Source organism: Clytia hemisphaerica, unplaced genomic scaffold (assembly GCF_902728285.1).
Source record: "Clytia hemisphaerica strain Z4C2 unplaced genomic scaffold, Clytia hemisphaerica genome assembly, whole genome shotgun sequence".
Taxonomy (NCBI): Eukaryota; Metazoa; Cnidaria; class Hydrozoa; order Leptothecata; family Clytiidae; genus Clytia; species Clytia hemisphaerica.
In genome coordinates this window covers 18922-36488 of record NW_027103300.1, presented here as the reverse complement: position 1 = coordinate 36488, position 17567 = coordinate 18922, and the positions used below count along the sequence as shown (strand labels likewise).

General features: G+C 33.4%; 2 protein-coding genes across 2 annotated transcripts; both read right to left on the bottom strand.

Moving 5' to 3' along the window:
* Positions 1 to 1980: 1980 nt before the first annotated feature.
* LOC136811239 (splicing factor C9orf78 homolog) lies at positions 1981 to 5367 on the bottom strand. Its single transcript, XM_067067854.1, has 3 exons — positions 4871 to 5367; positions 3514 to 3638; positions 1981 to 2608 (listed from the first exon to the last, which is right to left on the bottom strand). Exons 1-3 carry the CDS (start codon positions 5338 to 5340, stop codon positions 2214 to 2216), a joined length of 990 nt encoding a protein of 329 aa, XP_066923955.1. The 5' UTR covers positions 5341 to 5367; the 3' UTR covers positions 1981 to 2213.
* A 301-nt stretch (positions 5368 to 5668) lies between these two features.
* Positions 5669 to 6399, bottom strand: LOC136810795 (exosome complex component CSL4-like). The gene has a single exon (XM_067067390.1). The coding sequence runs from the start codon at positions 6373 to 6375 to the stop codon at positions 5782 to 5784; it is 594 nt and encodes a 197-aa protein (XP_066923491.1). The 5' UTR covers positions 6376 to 6399; the 3' UTR covers positions 5669 to 5781.
* Between the last annotated feature and the right edge of the window lie 11168 nt (positions 6400 to 17567).

Below are 17567 nucleotides of genomic sequence, written 5' to 3'. Positions count from 1 at the left end.
GAGAATGTCATGTTTTGCTTTCTTTGATTCTTCGAAATTCGCGCGATGTTCCGTATATTTCGAATTTCGATTTAAATTTTATTCAAAAATAAGCAGTCTATAAAATTTACAGAATAGCCGCAGAAATTCAATATTTTCTTTTGTCTTTAGATTTTATTATGCTGAAAATCTCATGATGAATGGCATTTTGTATGAAAATCAAAAAAGTTTTGGAGAAATTCTTTTTATTGCAAACTTGATAAAATGTCACATTAAATAAAGCCAGTAAAAACTTTTAGTAACGTGTTCTGGTGGAAACGTTCAATCCTCGAGTGTCTCATCATTTACCTATTGAAATTTTTCAAAATGACTCACTAAACATAAAAAAAACGTCGACTCTTAGCTCACCTGCACACGTATAAAATTTTTATATTCTTTGAATAAAAAATGGGAAGAAATGAAAAGATTACATTTTCGTCTAAACCTCTGGGTGCTCAACAGTTTATTAACATTCATTATGCAGACAAAAAACATCCGCCGGCTCAGATCCCTAAAATTCAGAATTTTCAGAAAAAGCGGAAAATCTCTGACCATTATTGTTATTTTTTAAGTAATGGGCTGTCAAAAAATGGTAGAAAATCGGAATCGGTAAAGTTCGAAAAAATTATACACATCCCTAGCAATCTGAATTGCAGACCTCTAGAAAACCACAGGTAGTATAAGGAGCACGAATTCGTTAGTGGATGCCAACAGCCTCTAACACATCCCTAGGTATTCAGAGTGAGTGGTATTCACAAACAACGCACAATAATCTTAGTCAAATCAGGGAGTCTTCAGACCACGTGGAATCTTTGTACAGACATAATCCAATTTTGACCATAGTCTGAGAGAAATATTTTAACACCAAAATTAGATAAAAATTGCATATAACTCACTCTAGCTACTTGGATATTGAAAATAAGTTATGAATGATGGGGTAAAGGAAACTTTCTACACCTAATGCCGTTCAGAAAATGCAGATACATATGTGACTTTAGACGATGGGTAAAAGATATAGCATATTAAAGGTCAACCAGTATTTTGGGGCCCTCTAGAATCAGCATTGATAAAACCGAAAATTCTAAATATGAGAAACAGCAAAAAATCTTGGAATTCCATTCCTATCAGCTTGAAATAATAGTTTATAACAAAAAATTTATATTACATATAAAGATTTTCGCTGAATCAGCAAACACGGCATATTCTGTCATTTTTTTGCAAAATATAGGAGAAAAATACTTTTAAAGCTTAATATTTTCAGTTTCAGTTAGGCTGTTTTTCTAAAAATTTCACAGCATGTTCCATACATGTATGGAACTATATTCAAAAGAAATTGGTTTTCAGAAACTTGATTAAGACGTTGTTAAATCAAAATTGTCATTTTGAAAATTTCTAAATTTTCAGTTTGGACTTTGTATCATCAAAAATCTTGAAATATTTTATAAAAATCATAAATTTTACATGCATCGGGTCGTAAATTTAATGGAAAACACAAATATGTTCATAGTTTCTCCCCCTTTTACCACTGGGCTTAATAATTTGATTTTAACTACACCTCCGTTTTGGGGGCCCCAAACCTGTATTTTGACAACCAGGGGTATACTGTAAAAGTTTTATCAAAAAAAATTATGCCCAAAACCCTCTAAATCACATTTCCAAACTATGGTCAAAATTTTGTATTCATATCTTAAAGATATCTCGAGAAATAGCTAAAATTGCAAACCTCCGTTTTGGTGGCCCTTAGAAAAAAGCTACCTATCTTTAAGCGATTGAAAAATATTTTTGAAATTGAAAATTTTGAAAAAGAACTTCCGGAAAATAAAGTAGAGATGTTAAAGTTTTTCATGCAGCAAAAATTTTTGTAAAACCTCTCTTCCTCTAGATTTGAGAGAAGTTTTAAATTTGATCGACGTTTTGGGGGCCACATACTGTAGTTGTTATTAATAAATACGTTTTCATGAATAAAGTTTGTCTAAGAATCATTAACTGATTCTATATCTTGTACATTAAAAAAGCTAAAAAATATCTACATTAAAAATTTTTCCCTTTTCATCCTCAAATTCGCAAACAAAACATATCGTAAATTTCGCGATTTTTCAACCTCGTGAAAGTTCACACACCTAAAGTAATGAAAATCCTGATCCATCCCTCATTCTCCAAGTCATAGACAGATCGTTCCATTCCGAACTCAAACATCACCTCCAACGGCCTTCTTTCGCTTTCTTTTTAAAGTTTTCAAACATATAATCATCGACAGTATCTGAAGGTTTATCTTTCCTTTTATTTTGACTTGCATTCATTGCTTTGTTCATAAACTTAGTATCGACATCATTCTCAACAATTTCTTTACCAACGGTTGGTCCTTTATCAACAACAGTTACACTTTCTAATTCTTTTTTCTTTTGCTCTTTCTTTCGCTCCTTATCAACAATAGCTTTCTCGTTATAAAACCGATTGTGGTGCATAAAGTTTGATGCCATGTTAGTAGGCACGAAATCTGAGCTTTCACGCCGTTTGTTTTTACTGTCATCAATCATCTTCATTTTGGCTTCTTCTGTTGCTTCAATATTCTTGATTTTCGCTTCGATTCCTGGTCATAAAAAAACATAATAAAATTCTTTATAATGGTAGACGAAATTTTGATGAGTATTGTAAATGAAGGGTCTATATCTAAATCTAAACCTGAGGCCTTCATTTGACCTCAAATACCACTTTGATAATTGTTCGAATTTAATCTCGGACGCTTGTTATCTACACTATCAATCACTACCACTAATTAACGTTTTTATTAAATCCCTCCCCCGAATCCCTCCCAGGGAGAGGGGGGTACTTAGGCAAAAATGGGTGCTGTGTATGTGCAGACGGTAAGGGTCGGCTTTTTCACCCTTCAAAGTCTCTCAAAAATTCACGATTTTTAGGAATTTTTTTTTATTTAAAGTGAAAAAATTGTAGAAAAGAATTTTTCAAAAAAGTCTCTCTAACGGCCACCTTTTCAGAAAAATCAGTCTCTCTAAGGCTCGGTCTTCGGAGGTCCCATCCGCAGTTACCCCTCATCTGCCAACCCTAGTACCCCTCATCTGCCAACCCTAGTATCCCCCCCCGGGTATCCCTCAAACACTGAATATCATGCCGCAAGAGAACTTCATTTGGTAAGATAATATTTGTCAAAATTAGTATAAATTATTGCCTGGCTAGAATAACCTGTCACTTTTTCATAATTTTCTAAAAAAACATATTTTGTTGAAAAGGCTAATTTTTAGGAAGAAGAGGAATAATTTACCCTACCATCAATGAAATTAATTCTTGCTAAAATCAAAAAAAACATTATTCAACAAAATAGTCTCTCACCAAATTTATCTATTACGATTTTTGATTCTCTTAAGGTAGCGTATTTCAATTCTCTTAATCATTCATTGTATGTGGTGGATATTTTTCATGGTTTGTATAGATCTTAATATACAACTCCATAATTTCATTAGAGGAACCAAATCTTACCTAGATTAACTTCTGGAATACCAGATAACATTTGACTTGATAACATTTCTTCAGATTTCATGATCTTTGATTTGACATTGATGTTGTCTGGTACTTGGAATAGTTGACTCTCCTTAGATGACAGCCTGAGAAATTGAAGTAACCACGCGTAATGAGTATTCATGATATGCACCATTACAATGCCTTCCACGGACCCAACAGCTGATTGGTTGAAAGTGACGTATTGACTGATTTTACGTCACTTACAATAACACAACCAATGAGCTATTGGGTCCGTGATGTAATGTCAGAAGACAATGATGCATATCATAAATATGATATTTCCACAACTTACCACCAGTGATATTAGCCTATTTCATAGGATTCGTGTTTTTAGAACATATTTTTCTACATCACTGCAGTTTTTATGATTAAAGGTTTTATTTTTACATAGTGTCCCCGTTTCATATCAGGCACATATTTCATATCAGGACAGTGTCTGTCTATTGTTATTTTCTTCTTTTAGACCAATCTTGCTCCACATCCGTGTCAATCCAATGTGAAAAAGCTTGTGAATTAAAAATGATGAATAAGCAAACGATATCACTCTTACTTAAAAACAAAACCTATAAGCACTCTTTTCCAAATTGAGATTATAAGTTTTACAAAAGCAACAACAATGGAAAAAGTTCTCTAATTCCCAAGTCAATTGAATGATGAAGGGACAGATTTATGCACTTCCCCCATTTAAAATTTAATAGAAAATTTTAGCATGTAACAGATGTATGAATTCTATGAAATAGGCTAATGGAGGTGAACTGTGTCTTAATCAGATCGGGAGGAAAGCAGTGAATCTATGAGATCATGTTCAAAGTTAAACCTATTATTTCCGAGTAACTGTGTTACCCCCTATGACCTGAAATAAAATTCTAGTTGAAAAAGTCTGCCAACAACACAATACAACTTTTAAGAAGAGGAAAAACAAGAGTCTTCATGACTCTAACACTAACGGAGTTAGCGTAGTTTGTTCAATGGAGACTGGTTTATAGAGTTTGTTTGAAAGGGAAAGCTTGTTTAGAGATAAAGGTTCGAATATAATAAAAAGCAAACTATATTTGAAGGAAGAGCAGTGCAAATCAAAGAGCAGTGCAAATCAAAGAGCAGTGCAAATCAAAGAGCAGTGCAAATCAAAGAACCTAAAAGGAAGAATTCATTCCTTCTAAGGATTACATTTCTTTTTTGAAATTAAGCATCTGAGTTAGTTCGCTTAAAAACTTAAAAGATTATAAGAGTCATTCTAATACAAAATTCTGAGCTAAGATATGCTTTAAGATTATAATTAAGAACAGTGTTACGTTACGAAAACATGAAAACTCACTTCATTTCATTATTTGATGTTGTTTCTTCATCAGCACCACGTTTCTTCTTCAAACCTTCTTCAATATATTTCAACAATTGAACATCCTCGTCTCTCTGATTAGTTTCAGTTGAAAACGCTGTACCTAGCTCTGAAACTTGTGTCACTTTTTTAGCTGTTGCCGACATCTCGGTTAGTCCTCCGCCTGATTTGATTTTAAAAGGATCAGAGATACCTCCTTCTTTTTTCTGTTCAACTTTTTCACCTACAAGTAGCGATTCGGCACTAACACCTGTTTGTCTTTTCCGAAAACTTTGCAGTTCTTTGCGTTCTTGTAATGAAGTTAAAACACTTTCTTCTTCTTCCCCTTCTTCTGTCCCATCAACATCATCTTCATTTTCGGTCTGTTTAGTTTCTTCAGATTCTTCATTTGTTTGCTCTTGTTGTTTCCGTGATCGATAATTTCTTTTTGATTTAGATTTATTAAACATTTTTTTTATTTCTGGTAAACTTTTTGGCTGAAAAAAAAAGACAAAAACACTTTGCTATTATAATTATTTCGTTTTTTCAAGATATCAAAATAATATCATGTTTTAAAGTTACTTATACTGAATAACAAAATGAGAAGATAGTACCGTATCTTACCGTCAATAAAGCTCAATTCAAAAAGCTCAATTCCAAGAAGAATGAATTCAAAAAGCTCCATTCCGAGAACCTTACCTTACCCTAATTCATTAAGTTTGAAGTTCAAAGTCACATGATCAAAATAAGTAGCTGTTTATACTAATAAGAAACCATATTTTCAAGACAGTAAAACCGTAAAAGAAAACTAAGAATTAAACTTTTTTTTTTTCGATATCATAATAACCATGTGATAAAAAGATATAAAAAGCTAAAAATATAATGTAATCTAGGTACTCTACCAAAAAACCTCAAACTTGTCTGATTTTAACTTTGGCAACTTTACGATGTTCTTTCTTACCAGAATGAGAGCATTGCATCTCACACCAACTAATAGGTATCATGGAATAACCAGATTCACTACAAGCATAAATAACACCAAGCTCATTCTCTGCTGTTGACAGAAAATAAGATTGAGAATCACCAAGAGATAGGATTCGAGCTAAAACAATGTCTCCAGGGCGGAAGGATTCATACATTTTCACAGTGTCTTTTTGTGTAGCTCTTACATCTTCTTTACGTATTATACCTTTAAAAGTGCCTTTCAAAGATGTCCCTCCAACAGATAAAATATTCACTTTACTAAAGCGTGGATTATTATTGATAACTTTGCACATTGCCACTGTATTGACTTCAGGTACAATGTTCTGACCACTTCTAACGACACATATTGTTGGTTTATCAGCGCCTGCTTTGGTGTTGATTTCCTTTTTACCACATAATTTGGAATAAATGAATCCATTTCGTATGTACGTTCCCTCGCCTGCATCAAACTCTGATTTGCTACCAAGACGTTCACCAGGTATTTTTATACTAGTTTTATCCTCATCCATCTGAAATATCATCCAGAAAATATTAAAGATAAATTGAATTGATACCATCACCCTCCTATATTGTCCCAAATAAAGCAGGGTTTTTCCGAGGTTTTACTAGAATAATACAAGTCAGCAAACTGCAGAGAAATCGGGAAGAATGTGTAGATTATGAAATCTGGATTTTTTTCATATAAAACTTAATATGAGAAGAACTCAAGTGCCAGAAAAAATAAAAATAGCTGATGCTGAAAAAAATTACTGGTTAGGCGAAAATAAAAAAATGTAGTGTTTCCGGACGCGGGTGAAGGAAAAAACTCATGCAGACAGCCGGAAAAAAAATTTATTTTCCCATTTTTGATAACTTAAAGATCATTGAAATAGAACTTTAAAGATAACTTTTATGTACAAACAGTATGAAGTAAGCCCTGAATACTAATGTATCAACTACTACCGAACAAAACTTGAATTACATGCGGGAATATCTAACCAAACGACGTTAGATAGCTTGAACGGTCAACTTGATTTTCTTTACATGATGAACCATATAGATGAACCAATAGTCTGCAACCGGGTCAGAAAAAATATGTTTTTCAGCCGGCCGGTTTCCAAAAACACTGCATTTTTTTATTTTCGCCTTAACATAAAAGAATCCCCTAACCTTGAAACAATGGATTAAGTACTGTAAGATATTGTAGCAATGCATAAGATTTAGTAAGGCTTTTTATTATAACTTTGTGTTTAAAAATATAAATAAAATAACTTCTTGTCAATCTTTCCCATATGATTAATTTCTTGCTTTATGAAATACCGGGTGTGTCAAAAAAAACGCCCCTATTTTACAATCTTTGACGTACATTTTTCTATTCAGTTGAACTGCTTGAATTTTTTTGTGAGTATTGTACATTTTATTTCCAAACATTTCTGAAAGTTTGCAGTGTTATCGTAACATCTCAAGGTGTTCAAGTCAATGTAAAGCATTTCTTAGCAAAACAAATTTTCACCAATTCGTTTCATTTCCATTATTTAATCGATCATATTATATTCTACAAGCTCTGTTCTGCTTCTTTAACATTTTACAAAACAGTTGAACTGAAAACCTTAGGATTTTGATGTACAAAAGGTAATAACATCGGTTCATTTCTGCTCCATTGACGATTTGAAAGTATTTTTTTGTCGTCGCAATTGACGTTAAAAAATAGCTTGGTTGGAACTAGCTAGAATCTATCAAATATTGACCTTGGAACAAAACTCAACCTATGAAATCAAAAAATGATGCCATTTTATTGTTTTAATAGTAGCGAAACAAAATAAGAGAGTAAAAACGAAGCGTACTTTAGTTTCTTGTTTATATGGAAAAATTTAACTATGAAAATCCGTGAACAATGAAAATTTGACATAAGTCAGCGGAATTATCATAAAGTCATTTTAAATGAACATAGAAATGTATAATTTTCACCAAGGCAAGGGTAAAAAATTAAATTTCAAATCTTCCCTGAAAATTTCATTTGTCTTTGTTTGATAGAAATTTGTACGTCAAAAATCGAAAAATAGGCGCGTTTTTTTGACACACCCGGTACATATGGGATAATATGCGAATTGGTTACCTTGTATCGATTTATTCTACCTTAATTATTGGTCATATTGGTCATAAAGAAACATCCCTTAATTTTTCCACCCTTAATTCTATAAAAAGCCAATGAAATGATTTAGTTACTAGTTACTTTTTGATTATTTCTTATAGACCTTCCCGCCTTTCCATCTGCCATATTGAATTGTATGCAAAAATTATGGTTTCCAAAATGCAGTGGTGAGATTTCATTGAAAAATATGCAAAACTTATGCAAAAATAAGGTATTAATATAAAACTTACATGCATAATTGCCATTATGTTAATTATGTAATTGTTTTTATTACTTTTAAATCAATCAGAAATTATCAGGGACACAAGAGTGCAAGTAAAAAAACTGCATCTTACTATCTTTTATTTTACCCAAAGATATTGATGTTTTTTTGACGTCAAGGTGAATTCACAGGAAAATTCTTGACCCACATAGAAACAAATGGCTGGTTAATGAGCTGGTTCATCTTCTCAATTGTGGTTTTTTTAGTAAACCTAGGGTAAGATTAAAGGCTACATCTATCACATGCTGTTTTATGGTCTGGAATTTTGAAAAATAAAAATTGCGATTTTTCGACAAGATTGCAGATTTTTCGATAAGATTGCAGATTTTTTCATGTAAGCAACATACACCATTTGAAAGCTGAGGTTTTCAGCTTTCTACAGTAGTGGTAAGGTCGACCCTGAAAATTTTTTCGTTTCCGACCCACCGGGTGACGAAAAAAAAGTCATGCGGGCGGGCGGGAAAATTTTTTTTTCGTCCTTTTCATGATTTCTAATAAAAAAAATTAGGAAGAAAAAAATCATCTCTCTGGCTGTTAGTGTTAGTTGCCCCACATTCTGTCTTAATATTTTTTCTTTCTTTCACTGAAAGAAATGTGTTGCTATTAATTACAAAAAGCTGTACTTTGTGATTCTTTTTTCTAAGAATCAACTAACTTTTCATTCTAATAAATTGATTTAATATGCATAACACTATTTATTTGATCTTTAACGTCCAGAAAGCATGCTAAATAAACAAACTTTTTGAAGAGTGTTATTTATAGGAACAATGTAACAGTTTGAATGAGTCATGAGTAAAGGTGTTTAAGAAGAAAGTTTCATCTGTTATCTATTTGGTTCTTATGAAAAAAAAATGGGGCCGCGTGACGACGAAAAAAAATTTCACCCGGTCCACGGAAACTTTTTTTCTTTTAGGGTCGGTCTAAATTTGTTTTTAGCTATCATTTTTAGCTCATTTAGCGATAAGCCAAAATTTATCAGTCATCGGGTTGATTTTCAGATTGCCAAATTTCTAAAAGGCTCTGAAAATATTCCTTTTTGGATTAAGAAATTCCATCTCTTATTTCTAATGATTATATATAAAATATTTCTTTATAAGATGCTTTTTTGCCTTTTTAATCTTGTGTAAACTGTTTGCATATGTTTTGCATATTGCATATAAATCCAACCACAGCTTTTTCGCTTCTCTATTTGTGCATAAAATTCAAGATCGCGGAGGAAAGGCGAAAAGGTCTATAGGGCACCACATCATGAAAATTTAGTTTTTGACTTTCCGGCACACAACAAGATTCTTGTAGTAGAATTTTCCATGGGAGGACTATTTTCTTCAGATGTTTAATTTTCAAGCAAGTTCAGAGGTTTACAGTGCGCGTAATAAAATTATGAACAGCTGTTATCAGGTTAAGCCCTTGAATTTAGCTCTGTCCTCACTTACTAAAATAAAAGACAAATTTCGGAGCTTGCAATTTTTCTAAGAAAGTGTGACAAGTGAAAGAATAATAGAATTTGATTGGCTGTGTTTTCAATTGTCTTTTTTTTAGGATCTGGGAAATTCAAACTCAGCGTATAAAATAAGAAATCATAGCATGGATCTCCAGGCTAGTAAGCCCAAGCCAAAAGGGGCTAGACACGCAAACTCCTGGATGAGAAATGAAGCCACTTATTTCCCATCCTAAAGGCAGTTAGGGAAACCATCCAGGATCCTGCCATTCTATAAGCCAGCAAAAACTAAATGACACTTATAAACTTAAGTTTCTTACCATTTTCCATCAAAAACAACCAAAAACATTACTACTTCCCAAAACAAATTATCTTCCAAGATTATGGCGCCCTTTTGGATCTATTGTTAAGGCCATCTAAAATGGTGGAAAGAGTTGCGGAAAGACAAAGGCGCCCGCTGCTTCGAGGGTGGTAACGCCAAAACGCCTAATATGATGATCCAACAGAAGGCGAGTTAGTTGCCGCGCGAGTTACGTCATGCACTCAACCGCAGCACACAACGAAGCATGTTTCATCGAATATCATTAATTATAAGATAAAAAATGCGCTGGATAATTTTCTTTGTAACAGTTTGGTCAATCATCGCTGAAAGTTTAAAAAAGTTTTTCCGACACAAAAAAAAAATTCAGCCATCTGACATTCTTAACTTTTTTAGTTTTAAAAACTCTAAAAATGTTCTAACACGTTCAGTCAGGCACATCCTGGCAAATGAACGGGGTATTTTTCACTTGTGATTGGTGGCAAAAGCAAGGGGTCGAAAACAAAAGTGATGTAATAGTGCTGAATACCCCACGCAATTGAACCGGGTTTGAAATATTTTGCTTCATTTTGAAGAACTGCATAGATGAAATTTTTTTTCCATGGGTCAATTTTTTCTTCGAAGATTGAAGAAACTTTTAACAAAAAAATAAAGTTCCCAGTTTTCTTCCTTTTTTCCCATTTTCAGTTTGAAGTTCATTTTTATTCATTTTGACGCTTTTAGCCTGAGACGTCCTATCTCATTTACACTGGGTGACGAATACCCCATGCAAATGCTCACCCCGTTCATTTGCCAGGATGTGCCTGACTGACGTTCTTATTTTCACTGTTTTCCGAGTATTTTTGTCCATTTACCTAAGAAACCAGGTGTTTTTAAGTCCGCGAAGCCTTGAAATGTTCTTAACTTGTTTTTAATATTGAAGCCTTATGTCCTTATATAGTTTGTCAGGGGGGGTACCAAGTCAGTGTACCAGTACCACAAGATTTCATTTAGAGGTTGTTCGTAATACAAGATTTGGCTTACGCGTAACACTATTGCACTAATTTTCGCGCGTTAGTGTAGACACAACTTTAATCCGGGGAAATGAAGCGTTTTCATTGGTCTAAAATCACGGATGGTCACGTGACCAGAATTTTTATCCAGGGAAATGCCGTGGCCGCAATATTTTGCTTTAGTGAGATTGACCATTTTGTTGTTTAGATTTGAGCGGGCGAAATTTCTGTACAAACCAAAATATGGCTTCGTTGGAATACCTGTTGAAACACTTGCGGTAACACCTGTGGGTGGGGGCTGGCTGCGCTGGAAATTATTTAGACTGTCAAAATTCAGACATTAGCAGTGAGGCTGGAACTTCGATTTTTGAGGATTACGATTTTACCAGCTTTTTAGCGATTTTTGCCTCGCTAACCCAAATCTCGCAACCTCTTCACCTTAAAGGAAGATCGAAATTAGAGTTTTTCAGCGTTCCGAAAAAAACGCAAAGCAAAAATTTTTTCATCTTCACATGATCGATTCTCAACAACAAAATACATCTTTTGGTCTTTGGGTTTGTTTCTGACGTTTTTCCTTCAAAGAATATCAATCACTTTCTTTTCCCCTCGAGCGCACGAGAAAAAAATGATTAGCTCGCATTCTGGCGCGGGCGAATAAAGATGAGGCGGCAATCTTACACTGAGGGTGCTACTTAGTTTCCTCCCCATTTTGCGCCCACAATAGAATGGTCTAAATACGGGGGTATTCCAATGATAAACGATGTCGTTCTGTAAGTGTTTATTTTCTAAGAGACACAAATAGTATATTGAATATTATTAACTTATTTTTTTAAGTATTTTTGAGCCCAAATTTAAATATCTGGTTAAATAAAAAACAAATGATAGCAGTTCTGTTTTTCCTCAAACCCCCGGGAAAAGTTTTTTTGCTGACTTAGCTATTTTACAAATTTCTGAAAAGAACTCCCATAGGTAGGGTGCGCACTCGTCGGGATTTTTTGCGCGGAACGAGGAAGAATTTACAAAAATGAGCTTCAATGCATTAGTACTTACCTTTAAATCATCCAAATCTGTTCATTCTTTTTTTAAATCAATCAGGAATTATCAGGGAAACAAGTAAAAAAAACTGCATCCAGGTATCTATTTTCTTTCCAAAGATATTCATGTTTTTGATGTCAAGGTGAAAACGTGATTTAGCGCTGACCACGGCACCGGAAAATTCTCGACCCAGATTGAAACAAATGGCTGTCGCTATTAAGCTGGTTCATCTTTTCAATCGTGGTTTTCTTAGTAAACCCAGGGTAAGATAGACCTTTTTTCAAAGAGGTCACCCTGTTGAATAATTATGTAGTCCAGCAGAAAAACAATGATAAAACCACGCATAATTATTACAATATGCATGATACAGTAATTATGCATGGCTCTATCATTGTTTTTATGGCTGGACTATATAATTATTCAACAGGACGTCCTCTTTGAAAAAAGGTCTATTAGGCTACAAATCTATCACAAAGTGCTTTATTTGAAAATCTACAGGCCGTCTGGATTTTGAAAAATAAGAAGAAATTGCGATTTTTTAACAAGATTGCGGATTTTTTCTTTTAAGAGCCACTGTCTGTAAGAATCAGACAATATAAGCAAACTGAGGAAGTGAATTTTTTAAAAATGGCTCATTTTGATATATTTTGTTCTAACTAATGGACTGAGCATCCTGTGAAAATTTTAGGGTCTAACTCAAAGCGGTTCAGATTTTATGGCCGGTTGAAATTTCAAATTTGAGCGGTCTCCGCTAACAAAAAATCTCAAATTTGGCTAAATAGGGATTTTGACCTCAAATTGTGCTTGAATGATAACAGAAACAATATTCTCAATTTGAAAATCTGAAAATATGTACAACTTTTAACAGAAAAATGTAAAAATCATAACATACAGATAACCCGTTGTCTAAAAAACATGGCTCAAAACCAGGTTTTTGAACCGCGCGACAAAGTTTGAGCCATTTTCTAGGGCAAAAATCTCAAAATGGAGAAAATTATAGCTGGAAAGCTTTTTATTTCCCAAAAGTATTCTCACTGTACTGCTGGAAAACAAAAAATGGGAACCATCAACCTCTCTGATTTTTCAAAATGGCAGCCCGGAGTTGGACTTTTGGAATTTTTTGCCGTAAATGTTGCATTTTTGCCGCCATTTTAAAAAAAGACGCAAAAATTTCAGGGGGTCAATTATATATTTTTTGGTACATTTCTGGGAGTACTTTCAGGAACTGAACTCAGAAAAAAGGGGTTTTTTGATATTTTTGAGAATTTTCATCTCAAAAATTTTTTAAACTTTGTCGCTTTTTTAGTCTTTTTCAGCACCGTAGGCCACTACTGGGTCATATTATACTCTGAAAAATCCTTGGTTAAGATAGCTTAAATACCTTCTTTTGTTTTTTTCCTCATTTGGTGTTAAAATAACCACTAGAAAATGATTTAAGAGCTTAATTTTACTAGTTTTAGCCCCAAAAAGGCTCAAAAATGCACTAAGATGTAGGAGAAAACTCTGAAAAATGTAGTGGTTGTATTTTTTTCCGCTCAAAATTGAAGAACAATTAGGTAAAATACTTCCTACTTTAAATAATATAGCCTAACCTAAAAATTTGAATTTAAATTAAATTAATTATTGGAATAAATTATTACCAGAAATTTGGAAAATAAATTAGAAATTATAAAAAAGGTAATAATAGTTATAGTAAAAGAATTGTTATGCTATAATATAAGAAGGTTCATGAAAATAAAGGAATTATGAATTATTATGATCCAATAGAAAATTTGTTTAATACAGTATCAAAGTTCATTACAAGTCATTTTTTCGTTTCCATTTGCTGTATAAAGATTTGTCATTGTCATCACATCCTGAAATTAGGAATAATCAAGATTAAAGATAATGTCACCGAAAAAACACAAGAGTATTACATTTTACAGATTTTAAACAGATAGATCCATTGAGAACCAAACCTGATCAATTATAGATTTTAAAGATCTTAAAAGAATTTTCATTAAAAAATGATTATAGATACAATTTTAATGTAAGTACCTTTTCTTGAGTTCAGTAGTGGCATTTTTGAAATCTTCATCAGACACAGCAAAGAAACGTCGATTTACTGGGATCGGGGGTGAGATTTCGCACAAAATATCATCCAAAATATAATCATTCAAGTCAGGAGTATCTGGATGTACAAAAGCATTCTTTTCCAGCAATTTCAGGATGTGATGACAGTGACAAATCTTCATACAGCAAATGGAAACGAAAAAATGACTTGTAATGAACTTTGATACTGTATTAAACAAATTTTCTATTGGATCATAATAATTCATAATTCCTTTATTTTCATGAACCTTCTTATATTATAGCATAACAATTCTTTTACTATAACTATTATTACCTTTTTTATAATTTCTAATTTTATTTTCCAAATTTCTGGTAATATTTATTCCAATAATTAAGTTAATTTAAATTCCAAATTTTAGGTTAGGCTATATTATTTAAAGTAGGAAGTATTTTTACCTAATTTTCTTCCACTTTTGAGCGGAAAAAAATACAACCACTACATTTTCCAGAGTTTTCTCCTACATCTTAGTCCATTTTTTGAGCCCTTTTGGGGCTAAAACTAGTAAAATTAAGCTCTTTAAATCTTTTTCTAGTGGTTATTTTACACCCCCAAATGAGGGAAAAAAACAAAAGAAGGTATTTAAGCTATCTTAACCAAGGATTTTTTCAGAGTATAATATGACCCAGTAGTGGCCTACGGTGCTGAAAAAGACTAAAAAAGCAGCGACAAAGTTTAAAAAATTTTTGAGATGAAAATTCTCAAAAATATCAAAAAACCCCTTTTTTCTGAGTTCAGTTCCTGAAAGTACTCCCAGAAATGCACCAAAAAATATATAATTGACCCCCTGAAATTTTTGCATCTTTTTTTAAAATGGCGGCAAAAATGCAACATTTACGGCAAAAAATTCCAAAAGTCCAACTCCGGGCTGCCATTTTGAAAAATCAGAGAGGTTGATTGTTCCCATTTTTTGTTTTCCAGCAGTACACTGAGAATACTTTTGGGAAATAAAAAGCTTTCCAGCTATAATTTTCTCCATTTTGAGATTTTTGCCCTAGAAAATGGCTCAAACTTTGTCGCGTGGTTCAAAAACCTGGTTTTGAGCCATGTTTTTTAGACAACGGGTTATCTGTATGTTATGATTTTTACATTTTTCTGTTAAAAGTTGTACATATTTTCAGATCATCAAATTGAGAATATTGTTTCTGTTATCATTCAAGCACAATTTGAGGTCAAAATCCCTATTTAGCCAAATTTGAGATTTTTTGTTAGCGGAGACCGCTCAAATTTGAAATTTCAACCGGCCATAAAATCTGAACCGCTTTGAGTTAGACCCTAAAATTTTCACAGGATGATCAGTCCATTAGTTAGAACAAAATATATCAAAATGAGCCATTTTTAAAAAATTCACTTCCTCACCCTGTCTGATTCTTACAGACAGTGGCTCTTAAGCAGCATACACCATCTGAAAGCTGAGGGTTTCAGCTTTCTAGTGGTGAAATTTGTTTTTAGCAATCATTTCCAGCTCATTAGCGATAAGCTAAAGTTTCAGTCATCGGGCTGATTTTCAGACCGCACCAGCAAAACTCCCCACACCCCGCCACACGGAAGACTAGATTTCATCCGCTATTTTTGGCGCGAATTTGGTGCTTCCGAAAATTATTTCTTGCTGGCGTGGTGTAAGGAGGCGATTCTTTGAAAAGGTGATTTTTTTGTGTTTTGAAAATGGAATAACTTTGGGAATACTTAACCAATTCTAATAAATGACCCCTCGTTTTTCTCACAAAGGTAAGGACTTTCAAATAAAATTAGTTTGGTTTCTAAAAATTGAGGGGAAAATTTTGGCCTGTCCACCCTACCATAGATAGGAATTCCGATACATAGCCCGATTGGTTCATTTCGGAACAGCTTCAAGAAAGTCATAATGGCAGATGATTTTAAAAGTTTCTGAGGAAATGTGTGGAATTTATGGATGTCAGATGTTGATGGCTTGTTGAATATCGAGGTTCCAGCTACACTGATTAGAGGGGGTTAACATAATATTCCTGGTAAGTGAAATCTTGTTGGAACCAAATATAGACAATAGATTTATATATACCTGTTTAGTAAGAGAGAGAACTTCTGGAAACCCTAGCTGGTTGTATTTTTTATTTGTAAGACAGAAATGGAAATCTCCAGCTAAAATCGAAAGTGAAGTGAATAAGTCTACCATTATGAATGAGTTATGTGTGTAATTTCTAGAATGGATTTTGCACGCTGCGTGAACAATCTATTATTTGTTCTGCAAATTAATCTAAACTAGCATGAAATTCAACTCTTTTTACTCGCTTGACGGTCTTGTGATTCAAACTCATTCTTAGTACGTTTTTAATGAAAAACTTAGTGAATTACGTATGCTAGAGACACGATGTCGAGGGTCGAGGTCAGCAGTCAGGTCCACTACCCAGGTCCAAAAACCAAAGATGACCGACAGATGACAGACGACGATCTTTCTCTGGTATAGGTAACTACCAGACTACAGTATATATGTAGGGGTACCATTACCATCGTTTTGGATAAGGTTCCTTTTTCCAGCAGATTCTTCTGATTTTTTTAGGATTTTCTGCTTTTTTATTTTCCTGGGATAGAAATGCTTTTCTTCTAAAAGGACCCTGCCGACGCACCGGACTTAACGAACACCGGACACGCGAAAGTCCGGTGTAAAATGAGAATTTTTTTTACCACCGGACAATTTCTACACCGGACTTAAGGGATGTTATATCTATTTGTTATGTACGCGAACGGTATTATATTTAGTAGCGTACGCGTATAGGATTGCGGTTGGTTCGAAACGCAGGAGACAGGACGCAGGAGACAGGACACAGGACACAGGACGCAGGTCATACAAACTACAGACCAGAAAATTATAACATACACTCGTAATATATAATGTATAAAATGTTTCTAAAAACATTATACGTAATGGAAAATTATATATTATACAAAATACGCTATTTAAAAGATGTTTAAATGACAAGCCATCAATCCTAAATATTGACAAAATGACATTTAAATTATGTAAATGATGACGCTAGCACAAAATACAAGGTGTGTACATCAGTTTACAACAAAATGTTTTTTCATGCTCAATAGGATGCTGATGGTGCAAGTAGATATAGATTTATATATTTTGAAAACATTAAATGCTCCAAGGGAGCTGTTTTAGAGATATGAAAATAGTGACGTCATTTTCATCAAAAATACGAGATAGGGAATGAAAATATTGATATATTAATAAAATACATACCTTTGACGCTATTTTAGTCAATTTTTGTTATCATACCTAAGGTGATGCAGGAGATATAATGAGATATGATATAGCGATTGTGAAATAGCTATTTTCCTGTTGGGGCTGTTTAAAGATGAGATAAATATTTTTAACACATGTATTTTGTGTATAACATATATGTCACATGTCAATGACATTGAAAAGATAACTGCTACTAT

Bases quoted from the DNA above. Each gene is read 5' to 3' on its own strand.
- LOC136811239 (XM_067067854.1), bottom strand. From the start codon at position 5,340: ATGTTTAATAAATCTAAATCAAAAAGAAATTATCGATCACGGAAACAA. The intron at 3,639-4,870 runs GTGAGTTTTCAT...TCAATTTCTCAG, and splicing joins ACATCAAATAATGAAATGAA to GCTGTCATCTAAGGAGAGTC. The intron at 2,609-3,513 runs GTAAGATTTGGT...TTTTATGACCAG, and splicing joins TATTCCAGAAGTTAATCTAG to GAATCGAAGCGAAAATCAAG.
- LOC136810795 (XM_067067390.1), bottom strand. From the start codon at position 6,375: ATGATATTTCAGATGGATGAGGATAAAACTAGTATAAAAATACCTGGT.